The sequence below is a fragment of the Mesoplodon mirus genome (genome assembly GCF_964341445.2).
Source record: "Mesoplodon mirus genome assembly, chromosome: 9".
NCBI lineage: Eukaryota > Metazoa > Chordata > Mammalia > Artiodactyla > Ziphiidae > Mesoplodon > Mesoplodon mirus.
Genome location: NC_138985.1, coordinates 93,284,137 through 93,308,759, shown reverse-complemented (window position 1 = coordinate 93,308,759; position 24,623 = coordinate 93,284,137). Strand labels below are relative to the sequence as shown.

Here is a 24,623-nt window from a genome sequence, read left to right as displayed (position 1 = left end):
GTAAGTCCCGTTTTATTTTGTTTTTTTCAGTTTGTTTTTTCAGTTCAGACATTTTTGTTATTGGGTTTATTTTTCCATTATAAAAATGAGTATTAAAAAGAACTTAGAGGGAATTCCCTGGCAGTCCAGTGGTTGGGACTCAGCGCTGGCTGTCACTGCCGTGGGCCCGAGTTCAATCCCCGGGCAGGGAACTAAGATCCTGCAAGCCACACAGTGAGGCCAAAAAAGAAAGAAAGTAAATAAATAAGTAAATAAGTAAGTAAATAAATAAATGAATGAATGAATGAATGAAAATGAAAATAAAATAAAATAAATAAAAAGAACTTAGAAACTAAGTAGAAATAAAAAATTTTTTGTACCAGCATCTTAACCCAACCACTGTTAATATTTTGGTATATTTTCTTCTTTTCTTTTCTTTACTTAGATTGTGCTATTTTTAATGTTTTTATCGATACAGATATAATAATCCCATATGTAAAATTATGTCTCCTGCTTTTTTTCACTTTTCAGTGTTCTTATTTGCACTATTACACACTGTCATTTAACTGTTCTCCTATATTGGACCTAAAAGTTTAGGAAACATGTAGTGGGGGAGGGATTTTTGTTCTTCTGTCTTAAATAATACTGCCAGGAGTAACATAATGCATGTTTCTTTCTTATTTAGGATTATGATTTTAAGAAAGATTCCTAGAATAGATTTATGAAATCAAAGAGTATAAAGTTTTTGAGCATTTAAGAGTTTTTCAAAATTATGTTTGTTTTGTTTTTTATAGTGACTGTTATGTGTGAAAATGAAGTTTTAAGTGCTGATACTCAAATTCAGAATTGAATGTATGTGTATTTTATTTTGATTTTGCTGTTAATTACCTATATGGGTGTGAATGATCCACTTAACAGAAAACTAGGAATGTCTTGCTCTAATCTTTTCATTTTATAGATTTCATCTTACAGATAAAACCACGTGAAAGCATTTTTGCTAATTCTTTCTTTGGGGAAAAACTTAAAAATTGACGTCATTATAAGCATGTTTTAAAAGTACCACATACTTGATCAATTTTCATGCTGACTTTGAAAAATTGTTTCCTCGTCTTCAGATCATCATGCATGTGTTTTGCACCTACCTTGATTCCAGACTACCTCCACATCCTAAATACCCTGATGGAAAAACATTTACTTCTCAGCACTTTGTTCAGACACCAAATAAACCAGGTATAAACAACCTCTCTTAAAAGGATGAATCGAGCTTTTCACATGAAATACATCTAGTGGTTTTGTTTTTTTTTTTAATGTAGCATATTTCCTTTACAGACGTGACAAATGAGAATGTTTTTTGCATTTATCAGAGTGCTATCAACCCTCCCCATTATGAGCTAATCTACCAGCGTCATGTCTACAGTCTTCCAAAGGTACTTCTAAATGTAGCAGTTGCTATTACTAATGTCATGGATGACTTGCTTTGTTAATATTTTAAAAATTAGATTATCTTGTTTATGGAATAGGTAAACTTTTTAAATTAGGGAAAAAGTACTAGTTTTATATCCCCTTTTTTAAAACTCTAAAAGTAATATGTGCTTAATTTGGAGAAGTATAAAGAAAAGGAAGAAAAGTTCATTATTCCATTATTTACAGGAAGCTCTTGTTAACATTTGGTATAATTTTTTTGGTAAATTTCATTTTGGTCTTTCTCTGTACTTATTAATGGGTTGAAATCATATTATTTATGTAGTTTTATATCCTTTTTAAAATTAATGTTATAGCATAATTTTCCATGCCTTTAAGAATCTTCGTTAAAACACTTTTTAATGGCTATTTTAAAACTTCACAAAATTATAACATAATTTATTTAACCACTCCCCTACAGTTAGATATTTTGGATGTTTCTAAGTCTTCATTATCATAAATACCTTTATGCATATAGCTGTCTGCATTTTGGGTAGTTTTTTAGCCTGAAGTCCAAAAATGGAGTTCTAGGTTATAGAATATTTTCAAGGCTGTTAAAATGTTATCAAAAAGGTGATTGTACCAGTTTACACTTCTGTCCAGGTATTTTACTTTTGATTACAAACATCAGTTCTGTTGATGACCTTTGCAGTTATTTTTGTTACCAGCATCTAAACTAAGAACTTTACATAGACTATAATCATAAATTGTATCCTTCACTTCATCAGATACCCAGGAGAGAATATGTCATTTTTTTTTAAGTTTAATATTTCAACTTTGTAAGTGTAAATATTTTGGGCCATTCAAGTTCCATGCAAATCCTTTTTTTTTTTTTAAAGAAACACTGTCTTTAAAAATCATATATCCTAAGATTTTTTAGTAAAAGAACTAAATCAGAATAAGCAGGTATAAGTTAATCAGTAAATTGAAAATCTAAATCAGGAGCTATTTCACAGACCAGAAATTACATATAATAGTTTGATTTTAGTGCTGGCAAAATGCTGCCTCATAGTCCCTTGTAGATAAAATAAATTTACATTTAATATGTTACTTACACTGTTAACATATATCATAATGTATTTTGAAGTGTGAGTAAAGGTTTTTTAATCCCAACACTGTTGTTTATGCTGTTAATTTGTGGGATAGAGTATTTTTTGTGTGTAGGATACAGGGGTACCAGCTTCAGAATAGCTCCCATCCAGACCTTCATAAATGCTTCTCCCCATGTATGGGAACTTCCCAATGTGTTTATTTCTGGTCATCTTTCAGGGTTCAACTTAAAAATTTCTCTCTCAGGGAGGCATTGCTTGCCTCACCACTCTGGGTTTAATGCATATGTTCCCATGGCACCCTACACCTCCTTCTTTCTCATAACATTCATCACACTTTATTGTAATTCTGAGTTTCCTGTCTGCCTTTCCTACTAGACCTTAAGCTCCTCAATTACATGGATCCTCTCTGTTTTATTCACCACAGTATTCCCACTTCTTAGCACAAAAGTGGGCACTTCATTTAATGAATGAATGAAAGGCTGAATTACATGGAATTCCGAGTTAGTAGAATATAAATTGATAGGATCACGTTTACCTTTCAGGCTGAATGGTTTGGTTTCGTTAGGCTTAAATCTTGCTGTATTTTTTGTCTTTGTTCCAGGGCCGAAATAATATGTTTCATACATTGTTAATGTTCCTCTACATCATAAAGACCAAAGAGTCAGGAATGCTTGGGTAAGTACTTATGCTTTAAAAATACAAGTACTTAACTGATATACTGTTTTTCTTATGTTCAGATTCTGCAGAAGGCAGCATCATATACTGAAGATTTGTGGACTAAACAGTAAGAGATATGGCTTCTAGTACTAGCTCAGCCCTGTCACTAACCAGCTCTGCCATCTTGAGCAAGTCCATTACAGTAATTCCTTGGAACCTCCATTTCCCCATTGATAAAAAGGCAATTTGACCACATCATTGGCTTTACAGCTGTGTCCCGCAGAGGAACAACCCTGATATATCAGGCTCTTGCCACTTTAAAATTTAAAAACAAAAACAAAACTGGAGTCCTGTTTATTCAAGCTATCCCATTTCAGACACAAAGCCTTCTGCAAAGTGTTTACACTTTCAGAGAGACTAAGTCAGCACTGGTTCCATAATATTGTTAATTGGGATGGAAAAATGGTCAGTTGAAATTGTTTACTTTGTTTATTCTAAATACTTAGTAATGAAGCTCACATACTGTTACAATAAACTCAAAATTGCTGTCTTGTTATTTAGGTGATTTGAAATTTTAGTCCTTCAAATAATATTCGAAGTAAATGGACCTCAGCTAATGCTGGGTAAATCTGGTAATGCAAGGACTGGAAGTCTGAAAATCTGGCTTCTGGGTCCATCTCTGCCTGCACTGAGTAACCTGAGGTTAAAAAAATGTAAAGGGAAGGGCTGAATAGAAAACATCAGGGGTCTGTTCCAGTTTGGTATGCATGCTTCTTTTCAGTTTTATAGGTGTCCTGTTTTATACAGGTTCTGGAACTCCACTGTCCAATACAGCAGCTGCCAGCCACATGTGGCATTGAGCATTTGAAACATGATTAGTCCAAACTGAGATGGGCTGTCAGTGTAAACTACATAGACTAGAATTTGAAGACCTAGTACCAAAAAAGAAAAAGTAAAATATCTCTAATAATTCTGTATATTGATGACATGTTGAAATAATGCATTGGATATACTGAGTTAAAGAATATTTATGCTACCATGGCTCTTTTTTCTTTATTTTTTTAATTGCAAAAATAATGCATGCTCAATATAGAAATATTTAAATAATATAGCAGTGTATAAACTAGACATTGAAAACTCCCCTCTGATCAACTCTCTCTTCTGATCAACTCTCCCTCGAGGTATCCATTGTGTTAACAGTTTCAGGTGTACATTTTCAGACTACTTTCTGGGGAAAGTTGATTTTGTTTTTAGTTTTCATTTTGTTTAAAAATATATTGTACCCAAACATATTACTCTGTGACCTGCCTTTTAATCTTATGGTATATCTTGGATATTCTTCTATGTCAGTAAATACAGACTTTTTTCCTAAATTTTCTAGCAGTATTTAGATAGATATACATGTATTAGAAAGATGGAATGTGCTATAAATATATTGTTTTGTAATTCTTAACAGTGTTTCTGGAAGACTATTTGAAGTGAGGAATTAATTTAGAAGTATTTTAAATAAATAATGACATTTTGGTTTTAATTGAAAATTTATCTTTTCTCTAAAAATCTAAATTGATACTTGATACATAAGTGATTTGTCATGATAGCATGAAGCTTGTGTTGAGTACCATATATAGTTTGTCATATACATAAAAATGTAAAATCTTTAAAAGTATTGGGTTGGCCAAAAAGTTCATTTGGGTTTTCTGTAACATCTTAGTGGGGCAGTAATTGACGCAGAGGCCCAAAAGAATTGGTATAATATTTAAAGTGCTTATCTTCTCTGAATGAGGAACTTACATGTGGAAAATGAAACATTTTAGGCTAAAACTAATCTGTTTTATTTATTTGGGATTTTTTTTTAACCAAGGGAAAAGTCTTTGAAATTAACTTAAAATATGATTGATCGTTTTAATACATTTTGGAACAATCAAATGTTAAAAACTGCTCTCCTATACCTTAAAGGAAGGAAATTTCCTTTGCTTAAAGGAAATAAGCAAGTGGCTCAAATATAGACCATTTGGAATCATGCCCATAACACAGCAGTTTGATACAAATCTATTATCAGTTCAATGCCACGTATTTGTGTGGTAGTGGAATGAGATGAATGTTTTACATCCAAAAAGGAAAAAAATCTAGACAGAATTGACTGCACAGTAATTTAAGTGTCCTGTTTAGCAAAACACACCATAAATAAAGTTTAAAACTAAATGACAAACTGAGACAAAGAATTATAATTTCAACATTTAGAGCAAAGCCAGGTTAATATCCATCATGTATAAGGAGCATATATGTTAATTGGAAAAGAAAAATTTAGAAAATGGTCAAAGACACGAGAGACTTTCATAGAAGAGTGTCGTGCAAATGGTTAATGAACATGAAAAGATGCTTAGTCTCATATACAATCAAACCAAAATTAAAACATTTTTTCTATCAAATTGAAATTTATCATTTGCAGTGTTGGTGAGGGTATGGAGAAATGGGAAAACACAGTTGATGAAATGACCTTTTTTGAACAGGTAAAATTCTCTAAGAGGCCTAGCATCTCTAACTCCTCAATTTTTAAAAATTTAATTGACACTTTTACTTAAATCCTACTTGCTAAAATTGTCCTGTTTAACTCTATCTGTTGTAGTAATCCTTGAGGTCCACTGAAAAATTAATTTTCAACACTCCATAAGTCCATTTATTCTAAATTTGGGTTTTAAGCACAGTTAAGAAAGTAATTACTGTTCCTAGAATTCATTCACCTGATGAACCATGTGTAACATAACTTATTTCAGAAAAGCACTAAATGTTAATTAAACATGTATCCCTTGTAAAGACTCCTATTTTAGTTATTTGAAAAAAGACCTTAAATGCTGGGCAATCAATTCCACTAAAACTTTTTTTTTTCTCTTTATAGGAGAGTTAATCTTGGTCTATCCGGTGTGAATATTTTGTGGATTTTTGGCGAGTAGTGGGTCATTTAATTCCAAACTTTTGGACTTTATCTGACTGAATCAGAAGTTGAATCTAAGTATCTCTGAGTCATAGCCTCTTCTGAAATAAGATACATATGTGTATGTTAGACTCTTTAGATTTAACAAAAAATTAGCTATTATGAAACTTCTTTGTAAAAGTATGCCCTATATCTTCAAGAAACATTACTTTATCATTTCAGAAAAAAACTGCAACCCTTCAGATTTTTCTTGGCCAAAACAGTGCAGTTCCCCCTTAATTGAGTCCTTCTTCACTGTAACCCCCCAAATAAGAATCATCCGCCTGATTCCTCCCCACAAAAATTGTTTTTTCAGTTGAGTTATTTAGTATAAATAATTTTTTTTAAAAAGCAAATTGCTTATTTTTTTTAATGTTTATATTACCCCAGTGTTCAACAAATTAGCCCAAGGCCCATATTTAAAGAAATGAGATAAACTTTTAAATAATAGTTCATGTGCATTTAAAAAATATTAATTGGAAGAGGTTTGACGGTATTAATGTTTAAAAAGTCAACTCCTGATGAAGTTCACAGTCTTGAACATGGTTTGAAAGATGCTGCCTGATCTTCCCTCTGCCCCCCTTGCGCCTGCCTCCACTCCAGTCTTGCCTTGCCCCTCTCCTTCCATGCCCCAGCCACACTGGCCCTCTCTCAGCTCTCATCCCAGGGCCTCCGTGCACTCCCGCTGCCTGAGACACTCCGGCCCCACTCCTGGTCTAGCCAACCCTCCTCAGCACCCTTCTAGGCTCTGCCTAAATGTTGCTTTCCCAAAGAAGCTCTCCCTCCCCCAACTCCTTCCATTCCCCCCTCCCGCAGATCCCCTGACGGTTTTCTCTCTTGGTACCTTTCACCTTTGCTTCATATCACCGACCATGGTTTGAAATCACATAGGCACGTGCATTTCTTTATATGTCTCTCTAAAGCTGTGCTGTTCAATACAGCAGCTACCTGAGACTGTTAAGCACTTGAAACACGCCTAGTCCAAATTGCGATGTGCCATAAGTGTAAAATCACACCGGTTTCAAAGACTTGATAGGAATAAAAGATTGTAAACTAAAAAATAAACAACTATAAAAAGTCAACTCTTGGATTAAATTTAGCTGATAGAATTAAACTATTTAGGTCTTAGTTAAGAGGCTGAAGACATCAAGAAAACCATTGCCTTGGTTTTAATAACTCAGTTTCACTGTTCCATAATATTGTATTAAGAGTTCCCTTTAAAATCATATGATATCTGTTTAAATTTTTTAGATATGTTCAGAATATCTGGAGAGTAAGAAATAACCAAGTTTGTAAGTTTTGCTTGACTCTCCATCTTTATTTTCTTACATGTATATGTAGTATATCTAAAGCTAGTTAGCAATTGCATGTATTTTCTGGGTTGACATGTTACTAGAGACTGCTTTACCTGGAAACAACTAAAACTAGTATTTTCTCAATAACTGCTTGTCAGTATTACATATGCAGCTTATTTTGTATCATTTGTAAATCTTGTTCCTGTTTTTTAAAAGTCAGATGTTCAAAGGAAAGGAAGTTTATCTTTTAACTGCTTTTGATGTATGTTAAATTTGTTATGATAAAATACCAATTAAACATGTTAAATATAAGAACATGTAAAAATCGAAGTCTCCTGTTTCAAAAGTTGGTGTGTCTACTTCACAATTACAAAGAATAAAAAATGATGTGTCATTTCTTATATTAAAAAAAGTTCATGTGTCAGAAATGCAATATATGGTAAATATTTCACGTAAAAAGACTAGGGGTACACATTGAAAAGAAAAGAAATTTTGTTTGCATACTAAGGGTGGTGTGGGTTACTATACTCTGGGTAGCTTTCATTTATTAACTTGTCTTCACAAATGTTTGAGCCAGCATATACTTACTATAGCTTTTATTAAAAATACTTTGATGAATGAGTTTGAATTCGTACTTCAGGAAGACAGTGCACTGCAAACATGGTAAATATTTTGGTCCTTGTGTTAAAATGAGTAAATAGTTCTCACAAGTTTTTATTTTCTTTGCTTGACTCATCCTTGTGGGATCAAATCCACTAATCTTCTAGATTATGTTCACTGTATCACTTATTCTTTTTTTCTCTATGAATATCAGCCTTTTCTTCAGCCAGATTTGTTTAGAGGCATGTTTATAATTTAGTTCCTACTATAACATTAAAATGCTGTGTTGCTTGACTTTCTCAAATAGATATACACTTTAAACTGATATTTTAGTGTTGAAGACATGCAGCATGTAGGTGGCACTTCTAAACTCAGCTTTGTGATTATAACTCCTTTGAATGCGGGCATTCCTCAAAGGTCATGCTTTGGTCCTCTGTCTCACTGCTTATGCTTTTCCTTAGAGATCTCATTCATTCTGTGACTTCATTTTATCACCTCTGCATTTGATTCCCAAGTTCATCACCAACCATACTGTCTCTCCTGAGCTCTAGTGTTAAATTTCCTGTGACCTGTCAGACATTTCCACTTGGATATCGTGCACATTCTCCACGTGTGGAACTGAATTCACATCTGCTGAAACAGCTCCCTCTCTAACATCCCTTTTCCTGTTCATTGTATTACCAGCCGCCCACACTCAAAACTCTGCTGTCATCTTGACTCCTTGAGCTCCCTGGGTCCCCAATCCAATCAGGCAGCAATCTCATCCATTCTTTCTTAACAGTGTCTCTTGCAGCTGTCCCTTTCCATTTCTCCTGCCACTATGCTCATTTACACCCTTATCAACTCACACAGGACTACTACAACAGCCTAATTAATCTCACAGCTTCCTAATTGTTGCCATGCTTCCAGATTTTCCAATTCATCCTGCACACTCTCTTGAAATTCATCTTCCTAAAACACTTGTTTGATCATTTCATTCTCCTGATAAATTCCTTGGCCTGACATTTAAAACCCTTCACAATCTGGCCCCAAGCTAGCCTTATCCACCTGGATCCTTGGCTTCAGCCATTGTAGGCTGCTCCTTGCTGGGCTGTCTGCATGTATCTCCTGCCCATCCTGATCACTCCCTGGGGATGTCCCCTCCCCCTCTACAGTCTACCCTTCCCTTGAGACTTTGCTCTAATTAAACCTGCTATTTTTTGGAGCTGATCCTGACCACTGCAGCTGGCAGTCATTTCTCCCCCAGGGTGATTAGATCTGTGCCCCCTTTTTGGCACTCAGCCGCCATATGAATGAATTCAGAAGTGACTTTTAGTCTCTAAGGATGGGTCCTCATAGCTTGTCTCATCCTCATGAAAGACCTGAGTTTTTTACTAGTCTGTGCTGTGCTACTGTTCAGGAAGACTTTGATGATGGCTAAAGCTACCTTTTGGGAAAGGCTTGAGTTCTCGTCAAAGGACACCTTTTGAGCAGCCAGGCGCACTGACTTTCCTTTTCTGTCTAGGCCTAAGGAGGAGGAAACATTCCCAGGCCTGAAGAGCTGCAGCAGGGACATTGCCTAAAACGTGTAGGCATTAGGAAAATACACAACCAATTCCCGGTACTCTTGGGGGTCTTCCTTAGTGACCTGAGGTGAGGCTGTTAAACTTCCCAGCAGCACATTGTCCCAGATGCTTCAGGGTCCACTGTGAGGGGCCAGGAGAGACTAGCTGGCCCACCCATCCGTCCAGGTGGCTTCAGTGACAGCACTCCCCTGCTTGTAGGTAGGGCCAACAATACCTGAGGATAAGCAGCAGAGGGCTGGAATCTCTGGCAAGAAGACCTTGGGGAAGGATCCTTGGGTGGGGTGGGGGGGAGGGGCGGTAATCTGCCCACTTTGAGAGGGGTTTGCACATCAGCACCTGTGCTTCTTAGGCCCCAGTGACATTGCCACATCTCATTGTGTATGCCAGTGGCTTTATGCTGAGCCTGCTGGATTGTTAGGCATTAGCTCTGAGCCACATCTCTAATTTGACCCCTGAATGGTCATCAGTAATTCCATTTCCACACTGAATGAGCTGCACTGACCTGGGGGACAGGTTATGGATTCTACAGAGGGTGGCACCTCAGTCGGGGTTAGGGAGAAGAGTCCAATACAGCACGATGGGTATGAAGAACAGCCTCATGGGTGCCCAGAATTCTGTCCACCTAGGACAACAGTGATCCCAAAGATATTCCCTAGCAAAGTCACATGCAGACAATCCCAGGCACTGCTGTGGATGAAATGTAAAGCTATAACTAAATCCTTTCATGCCCCCGAAACGAATATTCCACAGTCAGTCTGGCTAGACGAGCCACTGGCCTGAATGGGCTGAGACTTTGGAGGACTGAGCTCTGTCACTATTGGGGCAGGGCAATTTTTACACTGTGATTTTTGGGTATAAGAAAGATACTATTCATACCTCAGAGATCATTGAGAAGCTGAATGAAAATAATGGATGACAGTGCTTTTGGGTAAGGAAAAAATGGCTTTAAAAAGTCTCTCAGAATAACATTAGGATAAAACTAGGAAATGGCCCTTTTTAGCATTGTAAAGCAACTCTGTCATTCCTGGATCATGCTGAGATGTATACAGATCTTCATGCCTTGACACATTCACACCCACCCCAACTGTCCTAGCCCAGCTGTATCTGCCTCTTGCTCCCTCTTTCCTTCCCCCACCCCAGACCTGGCCATTTCCCAATCAGAGACAGTACCACCCTTGTATCTTGAAGGCTGGGCTTTCTGGTCTACCAAAAAAACACTGTCTCCTTCCTTTCCCATTTCTAAACTAGAAGGAAAAAAAATAACAATCCTGAATCAGACTGCTTTCATGAACTGCATCCCATAGGAGGAAAGTCAGAAGGTGGTGATCGGCTCTGTTGGGGGGCAAAACTTGTTTTTTCAGGAGCCACAGCCAGGCATGATTCTTCTTCAAACACATGGTACGTAGACTGGAATCAGGCAACTCTGTGATAGTTTTGGCCCAGAATACAGGCATTAGCTTACTGAGCTCCAACTCCAAAGAAAGGCCCCTTTTGTTCCTAATGGGGAGGGTATCATCCACTGGACAGTGTGAGGAGAAGAGTAGTCCTGCTAACTCGTGAAAGTGAGACTTGGCAGAATGAAGTCTGAACTAAAACCATCAGCCCCAAAACTTGGTGGTTTGAAAAGGTGTTATATGGCTTCCATCTCAAGTTAGCTAACCACCCTTAAGAATAAATTCAGTACAATGCTCAGCTTCCAGTTAAATGTACTGCATGCATTCTTTAAAGTTTATTTAATGCCATCTTGAAAATTCCTGGAGTTAACCACCTTAAAGCAATGGTTAGACTCCACTTAGACCAAGTGCCTTGGATAGAACCCGGAGGCAAAGTCCATATCCTAGAATACAGTGTCTCTTAAATAAAACACAGATATTTTTTCTGTGTAGCCAGAGAAATTATCTTTCATTTAAACTAGTGTATCTCTCTAAGTTGCTACTTTCTCCCACCACAACTCTATTTCACCACACATACCCCTCTCCACTCAACCACCCCCAGGCTGGCTTGCCCTCCTGACCCTATCCTGGCAGGTATAATAGTAGGGCCATGCTACAACAAATACCCAAGAAAAACTGCAGGCCTCTCAGGTGAACAGAACTCCTGTAAATGATAGAGCTTCTGTTAGGCTGCGGCTTCCTTAAGGTCCTTGAGGGCAGGTACATGTTAGGTGTTCAGTAAATATTTGTTAAATTAATAATTGGGTTAAGTAGACAGAATTCACTTGAAAAGCAACCCTTTTCTTTTTTTGGACTGTAATTTTCGACGAGTGTGCTTTCCATGCTGAAGACCATGGAGAGCTCTCTGGCCGGTGAGTGGAAGCATGGCAGAGAAGAAAAGAAGCAAGGAGCTGGCAACAGGCAGTGGATCTAAACTTGTAGAAGGAAAGGCCAGAGGGCCCGTTCTACATTTCCATGCATTCCTCTTTGATGGGCTGTATGAAAATTGATTCAATAGTAAAGAGTGTGTACATGGCTGGCGGAGAAACCCCATCTAGATACGTATCTGCCAGTAGTTTCTCAGTAGAATGCAAAATTGGAGGCATCTTGCAATCTCTCAAAGCTGGAGCTATATTGGGGGTGGATGCAAGGTATGAGGGCTGGGAACACTCTGATCCAGTTATAGGATACCATTATCCTGTTCCCTAACACACCGTACAGTTTCCTCCAAGTTTATGTATAATCGGACTAGAGGATGTGTTTTCCGAGCTGCTTCTCTGAAATCTGCTTTCTCTGATGAGGAAACCAAGATAGCTTCAATCTACTACGCAGTCAGAGTCTGTGCTTCCTGGCCAGGACAGTGTATACCCTAGTTATGCACACTTTTAACAAATGTACAAATGCACAAGCATTTACCAAGGGCCAGCGAAGAACTGTGAACAAAAATGCAGTGATGTATCCCCTCAAGGAGCTTACAGTTGAGAAGCAGAGATAAGATTTTAAGACTTTGGGGTAAATGCCCACAAAGAGGCCACACTCCAGGGCTCATGAGGTTGTGGTGAATCTGCCATAGTCCTCCACTGCTGATGGCAGTGCAAATTGGTACAACCCTTTCAGAACACAACATGGGACTGACTACGTCTGTGTTTCAGTCACTCCTGCTGCACAAGTTGCCCCCAAAACAATAATCATTTAGTATCTCTCTCCATGGGTCAGGAATTCAGGTAGGGTACAATGAGGATGGCTTCTCTCTGCTCCACAATGTGTGGGGCTGAACGACTGAATACTTTTAAGGCTGTTCATTCTCATGTCTAGTGGTTGATGCTGGCTATTGACTGGGGACCTAACTCAGAATGTGGGCAGAAGGCCCACATTTGGCCTCCACATGTGGCCTGGGCTTCCTCATAATATAGTGGCTGAATTCCAAGGGCAAGTATCTTGAGAAAGAGGGGGAGGTGGAGACAGAGCATATTACCTTTTATAACCTGGGCTTGAAAGTTCCATGTTTCTTCCACTGCATTCTGTTGATCAAGACAGCTACAAAGAATTGACCAGTATCAAAGGGAGAGAACATAGACCCCACCTCTCAATGGAGGGATGTCCCACATCACAGCACGTGGGATGGGACATATATTGATGTGGCCATTTTTGAAAAATACAATCTGCCACAATGTGCAAAGCCCACCAAAATGTTCATTTTTATATTAAAATATTACTATTTTATATAAAATATTAATGCTCTTTTAATACTGTTTGGCTAGGAAAACATTCATCAGGAAAAACGTTATGTCTAAGGATGTTTATTATGTGCATTTGTTCATTTCTGTATCCATCCATCCAATAAATATTGATTGAAGTTGTTTGCTAGGTGCTATGAATACAGAGAAGGCTTAAGATATCCTTTTTTCCCTCTTTGGTGGGGCTAATGGCAGACTCTGGGAGGGCTCACGCCAAGGAGTACTTCCCAGAACTTCTGCTGCCAGTGTCCTTGTCCCCACAGTGAGCCACAGCCACCCGCTGCCTCTGCAGGACACCCTCCAACACTAGCAGGAAAACAAACTGCCATGAAAACCTGATAAAAAGGAATTCTTCTTAAAATAAAGAATACACCATGTGGATGAAAGGCTCTTGGTGCTGCAGCCAGGAGTCAGTGCTGTGCCTCTGAGGTGGGAGAGCCAACTTCAGGACACTGGTCCACAAGAGACCTCCCAGCTCCACATAATATCAAACAGTGAAAATCTCCCAGAGATCTCCATCTCAACACCAGCACCCAGCTTCACTCAACGACCAACAAGCTACAGTGCTGGACACCCTATGCCAAACAACTAGCAAGACAGGAACACAACGCCACCCATTAGCAGAGGCCGCCTAAAATCATAATAAGTCCACAGACACCCCAAAACACACCACCAGACGTGGTCCTGCCCACCAGAAAGACAAGATCCAGCCTCACCACCAGAACACAGGCACTAGTCCCCTCCACCAGGAAGCCTACACAACCCACTAAACCAACCTTAGCCACTGGGGACAGACACCAAAAACAACGGGAACTACGAACCTGCAGCCTGCAAAAAGGAGACCCCAAACAGAGTAAGATAAGCAAAATGAGAAGACAGAAAAACACACAGCAGGTGAGGGAGCAACATAAAAACCCACCAGACCTAACCAATGAAGAGGAAATAGGCAGTCTACCTGAAAAAGAATTCAGAATAATGATAGTAAAGATGATCCAAAATCTTGGAAATAGAATAGACAAAATGCAAGAAACATTTAACAAGGACCTAGAAGAACCAAAGATGAAACAAGCAATGATGAACAACACAATAAATGAAATTAAAAATACTCTAGATGGGATCAATAGCAGAATAACTGAGGCAGAAGAACGGATAAGTGACGTGGAAGATAAAATAGTGGAAATAACTACTGCAGAGCAGAATAAAGAAAGAAGAATGAAAAGAACTGAGGACAGTCTCAGAGACCTCTGGGACAACATTAAACGCACCAACATTCGAATGATAGGGGTTCCAGAAGAAGAAGAGAAAAAGAAAGGGATGAGAAAATATTTGAAGAGATTATAGTTGAAAACTTCCCTAATATGGGAAAGGAAATAGTTAATCAAGTCCAGGAGGCACAGAGAGTCCCATACAGAATAAATCCAAGGAGAAATACGCCAAGACACATATTAATCAAACTGTCAAAAATTAAATACAAAGAAAACATATTAAAAGCAGCAAGGGCAAAACAACAAACAACACACAAGGGAATCCCCATAAGGTTAGCAGCTGATATTTCAGCAGAAACTCTGCAAGCCAGAAGGGACTGGCAGGACATATTTAAAGTGATGAAGGAGAAAAAACTGCAACCAAGATTACTCTACCCAGCAAGGATCTCATTCAGATTTGATGGAAAAATTAAAACCTTTACAGACAAGCAAAAGCTGAGAGAGTTCAGCACCACCAAACCAGCTTTACAACAAATGCTAAAGGAACTTCTCTAGGCAAGAAACACAACAGCAGGAAAAGACCTACAATAACGAACACAATCAATTAAGAAAATGGGAATAGGAACATACATATAGATAATTACCTTAAATGTAAGTGGACTAAATGCTCCCACCAAAAGACACAGATTGGCTGAATGGATACAAAAACAAGACCCATATATATGCTGTCTACAAGAGACCCACTTCAGACCTAGAGACACATACAGATTGAAAGTAAGGGGATGGAAAAAGATATTCCATGCAAATGGAAACCAAAAGAAAGCTGGAGTAGCAATTCTCATATCAGACAAAATACACTTTAAAATAAAGACTATTAGAAGAGACAAAGAAGGACACTACATAATGATCAAGGGATCGATCCAAGAAGAAGATATAACAATTGTAAATATGTATGCACCCAACATAGGAGCACCTCAATACATAAGGCAAATACTAACAGCCATAAAAGGGGAAATCGACAGTAACACATTCATAGCAGGGGACTTTAACACCCCACTTTCACCAATGGACAGATCATCCAAAATGAAAATAAATAAGGAAACACAAGCTTTAAATGATACATTAAACAAGATGGACTTAATTGATATTTATAGGACATTCCATCCAAAAACAACAGAATACACATTTTTCTCAAGTGCTCATGGAACATCCTCCAGGATAGATCATATCTTGGGTCACAAATCAAGCCTTGGTAAATTTAAGAAAATTGAAATTGTATCAAGTATCTTTTCCGACCACAGTGCTATGAGACTAGATATGAATTACAGGAAAAGACCTGTAAAAAATACAAACACATGGAGGCTAAACAATACACTACTTAATAACGAAGTGATCACTGAAGAAATCAAAGAGGAAATTAAAAAAACCTAGAAACAAATGACAAGGGAGACACGACGACCCAAAACCTATGGGATGCAGCAAAAGCAGTTCTAAGAGGGAAGTTTATAGCAATACAATCCCACCTTAAGAAACGGGAAACATCTCGAATAAACAACCTGACCTTGCACCTAAAGCAATTAGAGAAAGAAGAACAAAAAAAACCCAAAGTTAGCAGAAGGAAAGATATCATAAAAATCAGATCAGAAATAAATGAAAAAGAAATAAAGGAAACGATAGCAAAGATCAATAAAACTAAAAGCTGGTTCTTTGAGAAGATAAACAAAATTGATAAACCATTAGCCAGACTCATCAAGAAAAAAAGGGAGAAGACTCAAATCAATAGAATTAGAAATGAAAAAGGAGAAGTAACAACTGACACTGCAGAAATACAAAAGATCATGAGAGATTACTACAAGCAACACTATGTCAATAAAATGGACAACCTGGAAGAAATGGATAAATTCTTAGAAATGCACAACCTGCCAAGACTGAATCAAGAAGAAATAGAAAATAGGAACAGACCAATCACAAACACTGAAATTGAAACTGTGATTAAAGATCTTCCAACAAACAAAAGCCCAGGACCAGATGGCGTCCCAAGTGAAATCTATCAAACATTTAGAGAAGAGCTAACACCTATCCTTCTCAAACTCTTCCAAAATATAGCAGAGGGAGGAACACTCCCAAACTCATTCTACGAGGCCACCATCACCTTGATACCAAAACCAGACAAGGATGTCACAAAGAAAGAAAACTATAGGCCAATATCACTGATGAACATAGATGCAAAAATCCTCAACAAAAAACTAGCAAACAGAATCCAACAGCACATTAAAAGGATCATACACCATGATCAAGTGGGGTTTATTCCAGGAATGCAAGGATTCTTCAATATGCGCAAATCAATCAACGTGTTACACCATATTAACAAATTGAAGGAGAAAAACCATATGATCATCTCAATAGATGCAGAGAAAGCTTTCGACAAAATTCAACACCCATTTATGATAAAAACCTTGCAGAAAGTAGGCATAGAGGGAACTTTCCTCAAGAAAATAAAGGCCATATATGACAAACCCACAGCCAACATCGTCCTCAATGGTGAAAGACTGAAACCATTTCCATTTAGATCAGGAACAAGACAAGGCTGCCCACTCTCACCACTCTTATTCAACATAGTTTTGGAAGTTTTAGCCACAGCAATCAGAGAAGAAAAGGAAATAAAAGGAATCCAAACCAGAAAAGAAGAAGTAAAGGTGTCACTGTTTGCAGGTGACATGATACGATACATAAAGAATCCTGAAGATGCTACCAGAAAACTACTAGAGCTAATCAATGAATTTGGTAAAGTAGCAGGATACAAAATTAATGCACAGAAATCTCTGGCATTCCTATATACTAATGAAGAAAAATCTGAAAGTGAAATCAAGAAAACACTCCCATTTACCATTGCAACAAAAAGAATAAAATATCTAGGAATAAACCTACCTAAGGAGACAAAAGACCTGTATGCAGAAAATTATAAGACACTGATGAAAGAAATTAAAGATGATACAAATAGATGGAGAGATATACCACGTTCTTGGATTGGAAGAATCAACATTGTGAAAATGACTCTACTACCCAAAGCAATCTACAGATTTAATGCAATCCCTATCAAACTACCACTGGCATTTTTCACAGAACTAGAACAAAAAATTTCACAAATTGTATGGAAACACAAAAGACCCCAAATAGCCAAGGCAATCTTCAGAACGAAAAACGGAGCTGGAGGAATCAGGCGCCCTGACTTCAGACTATACTACAAAGCTGCAGTAAGCAAGGCAGTATGGTACTGGCAGAAAAACAGAAAGATAGATCAATGGAACAGGATGGAAAGCCCGGAGATAAAACCACACACATATGGTCACCTTATCTTTGATAAAGGAGGCAGGAATGTACAGTGGGGAAAGGACAGCCTCTTCAATAAGTGGTGCTGGGAAAACTGGACAGGGACATGTAAAAGTATGAGATTAGATCACTCCCTAACACCATATACAAAAATAAGCTCAAAATGGATTAAAGACCTAAATGTAAGGCCAGAAACTACCAAACTCTTAGAGGAAAACATAAGCAGAACACTCTATGACATAAATCACAGCAAGATCCTTTTGGACCCACCTCCTAGAGAAATGGAAATTAAAACAAAAATAAACAAATGGGACCTAATGAAACTTCAAAGCTTTTGCACAGCAAAGGAAGCCATAAACAAGACCAAAACAAACCCTCAGAGTGGGAGAAAATATTTGCAAATGAAGCAACTGACAAAGGATTAATGTCCAAAATTTACAAGCAGCTCATGCAGCTCAATAACAAAAAAACAAACAACCCAATCCAAAAATGGGCAGAAGACATAAATAGACATTTCTCCAAAGAAGATATACAGATTGCCAACAAACACATGAAAGAATGCTCAACATCATTAATCATTAGAGAAATGCAAATCAAAACTACAATGAGATATCATCTCACACCAGTCAGAACGTCCATCATCAAAAAATCTAGAAACAATAAATGCTGGAGAGGGTGTGGAGAAAAGGGAACACTCTTGCACTGCTGGTGGGAATGTGAATTGGTACAGCCACTATGGAGAACAGTATGGAGGTTCCTTAAAAAACTACAAATAGAACTACCATATGACCCAGCAATCCCACTACTGGGCATATACCCTGAGAAAACCATAATTCAAAAAGAGTCATGTACCAAAATGTTCATTGCAGCTCTATTTACAATAGCCCAGAGATGGAAACAACCTAAGTGTCCATCATCGGATGAATGGATAAAGAAGGTGAGGCACATATATACAATGGAATATTACTCAGCCATAAAAAGAAATGAAATTGAGCTATTTGTAATGAGGTGGATGGACCTAGAGTCTGTCATACAGAGTGAAGTAAGTCAGAAAGAGAAAGACAAATACCGTATGCTAACACATATATATGGAATTTAATTTAAAAAAATGTCATGAAGAACCTAGGGGTAAAACAGGAATAAAGACACAGACCTACTTGAGAATGGACTTGGGGATATGGGGAGGGGGAAGGGTAAGCTGTGACAAAGCAAGAGAGAGGCATGGACATATATACACTACCAAATGTAAGGTAGATAGCTAGTGGGAAGCAGCTGCATAGCACAGGGAGATCAGCTCGGTGCTTTGTGACCGCCTGGAGGGGTGGGATAGGGAGGGTGGGAGGGAGGGAGACGCAAGAGGGAAGGGATATGGGAACAGATGTATATGTATAACTGATTCACTTTGTTATAAAGCAGAAACTAACACACCATTGTGAAGCAATTATACTCCAATAAAGTTGTTAAAAAGAATGAGTTCAAAGTTAAAAAAAAAAAAAGAGAGACCCCAGCAAGCTCCCTTACCCCTTTCTGCCATGTGCAGACAGCAAAAAGCCAGTCATCTATGAACCAGGAATGACCCTCACCAGACTCCAAATATGTCAGTGCCTTGATCTTGGATTTCCCTGCCTCCAGAACTATAAGAAATAAATGTTTGTTGCTTGGGCTAAAAAAAAAAAAAAAAAAAAAAGATATCCTTTTTTCTCTCAAATAACTTCTAGTCTATAATAGCTAGACTATAACAAAACCCATCAAGTGTTCAGTGATAGATGGTCTAATAAATTATAGTACATCAACTCTGTGAGATACATCCTTGAATGAGACACTTATAGACTTATTTTGACCTCTTTTTAAAACTCCTACAACTTTGAAAAGATTGTGGAAAGATGGGGGAAATCAAAGTTGCATGTCTACTACGTAAAATAGTACAGTTATGTAAAAATATGCATGAAGATCGCCAAGGACTAGAAAAACTATCAAATGTGAACTCACTTGTTGAAATAGGAATATGGATTGTTTTTCCATTTTCAACTCTTTTCTCAATGCTGTATTCCTTTTACAGTTGAAAAGGTCCAGAAAGAAAAGTGATGCAAATAGGATTTTATAGGTTAAAGGACAGAAAGCTCTGCTGAGACGTAGAGAATGGACTTGAGGACACGGGGAGGGGGAAGGGTAAGCTGGGACAAAGTGAGAGAGTGGCGTGGACTTATATATAAATGTAAAATAAACAGCCAATGGCAAGCAGCCGCATAGCACAGGGAGATCAGCTCGGTGCTTTGTGACCACCTAGAGGGGTGGGATAGGGAGGGTGGGAGGGAGACGCAAGAGGGAGGCGATATGGGGATATATGTATGTGTATAGCTGATTTACTTTGTTATAAAGCAGAAACTAACACACCACTGTAAAGCAATTATACTCCAATAAAGATGTTAAAAAACAAAAACAAAAACTCTGCTGAGCAAGAAGCTGAGGAGAGGCTTCATGGGAGAGGTGGCAATCAAATTTCAGAAGGAGGGGAAGCAGCAGGAATCAAGACATGAAGACAGAAGAGGAAGAGCTGTCTTTGGAAAACTGCAAAGAATCCAAACCAAGATATATTTAGAAGAGCATGGGAAGATGGGACCAGAAGGAAAGTGGACCTTAGTTACTGGGCTAAGGATTGCAGACTCTATTTGTAGAGACTCTGAAGTTTTTTGGGCAGAGTAAATCAAAGCAGTGCTTAAGGAAGATGACCGACCACAGTCCTGAAGATGGACAGAAGCTGGAGCAGCTGCAGGCATGGAGACCTGTGAGAAGGCTGCTGCAGTAATCCAGGGCCTGGACTCCAGAGGTGGCAGAAAAGACTGGAGAGCATTTGTAGAAGAAAAATGGTCATAACTTGGTAATTTGGTGCATACGACTCCAATGTTTCAGTTTAGGTCATTATGATATGAGGATAGTGGCAGTAACAGAAATAGAGGAAGAGGAACTGGTTTGGAGCAGAAGAGAAATTTTAAACACATTAGGTTTGAGCTGCTGTTGGGACATCCAGATGGAGATGACAACAGATAGTTGGAAATAAAAGTCTGAATCATCTAACAGATCCCCACTTTTGGCAAAACAATCTGACTGTATCCCTCTTCCCTGAATGTTCTTCCCCCAGCTATCTGTAACAGGTCCTTCCTGACTTCACCAAGCTCTCTGCTCAAACATCACCTCCTCGGACCCTTTCATGCTACCCTTAAGATGGCACCCCTGTCACTCACCATCCCCCATACCCCACCTGCTCAGTTCTTCTTCATTGCCCATGCCTGAGATTTTACTTATTACCTGCTCCCCTCACTAGCATCCCCTTTAGAGATGGGATGCTAGCCTCATCTTCCTGTTTGAAGAACTAAACATTAAAGGGTACCTATGTGTCAATTCACTCTTAAATAAATCTCTACTGTGAAATGATAACAACTAATAGCATATGTTTTTCTGACTCCATCAGATCCTAGTCTAAAGGTTTAAAACTCTTCTGCTATGTTATAGATCAAAAATACAACTCAGAAGAAAGGGCACACACCAGTGGGGTGGTGGCAGACACTTCCAGGTACATCCCACTGGCCAGCAATTAATAAAAAGGACACATCTAGCTGCAAAGGAACCTGGGAAAAGTTGTTTTTGGGGCCATGGCCAGCTAATAACCCGAGTACTACAGAAGAAGCAGAGAATGGGTATTAGGCAACAGCAGTAGTATTTCCCTGCAGGAGATGTCTGAATCAATCCGCAGAGCCCTGGATGTGCTTGACTCCAAGAACAGTAACTGTGCATACAGAACTCCTAGTCCTCGTGAACAATTTAACTTTCGCCAAGTGCTTCCATAATTGGCTCACCTTCTCCCCCTTCCCCAGGCACTGAAAATGAGGAAATGTTCAACATTTCTGTATTCCAGATGCCAAAATTCTATAGAGCAAAACACTGCAGACACGTCCATGCTGCTTCTCCTTGACCAACATCCTAAGTACCTGCGGCCGGCACCAGCTTCACATCTGCAGGACCCAGTGCAAAATGAAGGTGTGGGGCCCTTGTGCAAAAATTATCAAGACTTTTAAGGCAGCCACAGCACAGCATTAAACTCAACACAGGGCCCTTCTAAGCGTGGGGTTCTGTATGAGTACCCAGCTCACAGGCCTGGGAAGCCGTTTCTGTATTCAGCCTTAAAAAAAAAAAAAAAAAGAAAAAAAAGAAAGGAGCTGTTACATATTGTGAAACCCACAGGCAAGTAATGTTGGCTTTTCAGCCTGCTTCAGCTTTTAGGTGTGATCTTTTTTTTCCTTGTCATGGCTCAGAAAACATAGAAGTGGTCTTGGGGATCAAACAGCTGGACTGTCTCATTTTACAGAAGACCCGGAAGCCCAGAGTGGGCCTGTGAGTGCCCAGGGTCTGGCTCGGTGCTGGTACCAGAGCCCACTTTAGAAGTCTGGCCTCTACACTGTGCCTCCTGGGAGCCCTGGCTGCACTGCAGGAGGGGGTCATTTTCCCCATCAGACAGGCTCTGTGATGTCAGGTCACAGGCAGCCTGGACAGTCTTGGGACCTCCCATTGCTTAGTCTAGACTCTTCTTCGGGCCTCTAGTCAAAGAAGAGGCAAAACCAGAAGTCACCCTGTTCTCGGCTCCCTTTGGGGGAGGTGCCACTGGTCACAGAAAGGCTGAGTGGTGGCCTGAGAAGGAAGAGCTTGGCCACTGCGCTCTGATGCTCCCTCGTCCGACGCCTCCAGGCTACGGGTCTGTGCCCCTCTGTGTGGAGGTGGGCAGAGAGGTTACAGGACGGCTGCTGGACACAGCCTGCCTGCCAGGTGCCTGAGGCTCACCATGAGGGACACTTACCAGAGTGAGGGATGGGCACGCAGTCGTCCTGGCGGAGGTTGCAGCGGGAGGCCGCAGGCTGGGGAGTGCGGTCCGGCGATTGCACAGAGCAGGGGCAGCGGCAAGGACAGGTGAATGCGTCACCGGGAGCAGGCAGGCGAGGTGTCAGATGGGCACGCTTTTCCCCAGGGGAGGGAAGGCTGTGTGAGACGCGAGGCAGAGGAGGAGAGATTAGCAAGCAAGGAGTGAGTCGCATCCAGTCCCCAGGGCAGCGCGCGCGCGCGGGCTGCGGGCTCTCCTGGGTGCAGACGTGGTGGCAGGTGGCACAGCCGGCACCAGGAAAGATGCCAGGCTTCCTGCGGGGGCCTCAGGAGGTGGGGTCGGGAGCCTGGGGTCTGATGGCCGCCTGCTCCCGGCTGGAATCCAGAGCTCGCGGGCATCTCTGCCTCTGGGCCTCGCTGGCCTCAGATACCTTCCCGGCGAGCAGGCCTGAGGTCCCCACCGCCCCGTGCCCTCCAGCCCTCCGCCCCCCCACTCCGTCCCCTCTCCCTCTCCCACCACACACTGAGGACTTGGGGTTTCTGAAGAGCCGGAGGGAAGCAGAAGGCCTCCCAGTCTCCCTCCCAGCACCGCTCTCGCCCGCCCGGAGGACAGAACCGGGGCCCCGCGGGGAAGGAAAGGGCCCTGAGGCGCGGGCGGTCACGGCCACACGGCCGCGGGCTGTCCCTTCCTCTCCAGGACTCCTAGGCTGCTGCCCACTAGTTTTCTGACGCCCTGGGGAGTTGTGGGCAAAAGAAACCCGACTGTTTCTCCTCCCCCGCCGTAGGCTGGAGCGCTGTGCGCGGCTCCCCGCGCCGCCGGGCCCTCGTCCCTCAGGCTCCTGGGTCCCCGCATCCCTGGAAGATGCACACCCTGCGGCCCTGTTTCTAGAAGGCCCTTTTCAGAGCCGACGGCCCCGCGCTGTCCCTCCCCCTCGTGGCACCTCGTTGGCACCTCTTCCCTGGGCTCTGCTTCTCGGTGGCTCGTCAGCGCTGTGGCGGTGGGAGGCGGGACGGAGGGCCGAGGCCGGGGATGACAGGGAGCCCGCGGGAGGGACTGTTCAGAAAAGCAGGCCGGCGCCGCACTTCTGCGGCCGCGGGAGGCCCAGCTCGAGCTGGGGCCCGGGGAGCTTCTGTCCCTGAATTCTGCCCTCCACTCGGGCCGTCGCTGCGGCCCGGCCCGGGCAGGGGGAGCGGGGAAGGTCGGCAGCGGCCTCTCTCCCCTCTCGGGCCCTGGAGTTATTCAAGCACCAGCTCCTCCCTGGATCCAGAAGGTCACCCGGCGGCCACGCGCCAGATGTTAGCCCCCGCACAGCTGTGCCAATGGCTCCCGAGGACGAGGGAGTTTTTCACACCCTGTGCTGGTCACTGATGCTTGCCCCTCTCCTTCCAGAAGCTTCTCTGCCCTAGCTGGGGGGTGGCGCGGACAGGCGTCCAGGAGGAGGAGGCCGCTCGGCTCCGGCCAGGCTTGCCGGCCTCTGTCCCCCGCCCGACCCCGCACAAGGCCGTCAGTGCCCTCTCCCTCCTCCCATACCTCCGCGGAGGTATGGACACTTCAGAGGCTCAGGGCCTCGCTGCTTTCGCCTTCCGATCACTTTCCTTCCCCGCCTCCATCTTCTCTCGGCGCTGAGGTAAGAGGCTCTCTCACGGCAGAGCTGGTGAGGGAACAACAGTCGGGACCTTCGCCCCACCTCGAAGCCCGGTGAGGCAGCGACGTATTTTCTCTCTAAGGGCAAGAGCGAGAGGAAGGAGCGTCGTCCTGCCGCCGCCCTGCGTCACCGCGTGGGCGGCCAACTCACCCTATGTCGCGTCACAGATTAGAGGCGCGGGACAGGGGTGAATGGCCCCTGGTATATTTTCCGGGTGTGCGTGCGCGTGTGTGTGGTATTTTGTGTGGTGTGTGTGTGGTGTATGTGGGTGTGTGTGGTGTATGTGGGTGTGGGTGTGGTGTGTGGTGGATGTGTGTGGTGTG

General features: G+C 41.2%; 1 protein-coding gene and 1 long non-coding RNA gene across 2 annotated transcripts in view; one reads left to right on the top strand and one right to left on the bottom strand.

Moving 5' to 3' along the window:
• The window catches only part of TMEM209 (transmembrane protein 209), a 36,327-nt gene extending 28,448 nt beyond the window's left edge, over window positions 1-7,879 (top strand). Inside the window, exons 12-15 of the mRNA XM_082632374.1 lie at window positions 1,095-1,209; window positions 1,309-1,406; window positions 3,094-3,167; window positions 6,046-7,879. Coding sequence (XP_082488500.1) covers window positions 1,095-1,209; window positions 1,309-1,406; window positions 3,094-3,167; window positions 6,046-6,100 — 342 coding nt within the window. The 3' untranslated portion in view covers window positions 6,101-7,879. The remainder of the gene's footprint in view (window positions 1-1,094; window positions 1,210-1,308; window positions 1,407-3,093; window positions 3,168-6,045) is intronic.
• On the bottom strand, window positions 15-24,606 carry LOC309810381. Its single transcript, XR_014294973.1, has 3 exons — window positions 24,186-24,606; window positions 22,635-22,813; window positions 15-199 (listed from the first exon to the last, which is right to left on the bottom strand). It is a non-coding gene; the product is annotated as an uncharacterized lncRNA (long non-coding RNA).
• Window positions 24,607-24,623: the final 17 nt, after the last annotated feature.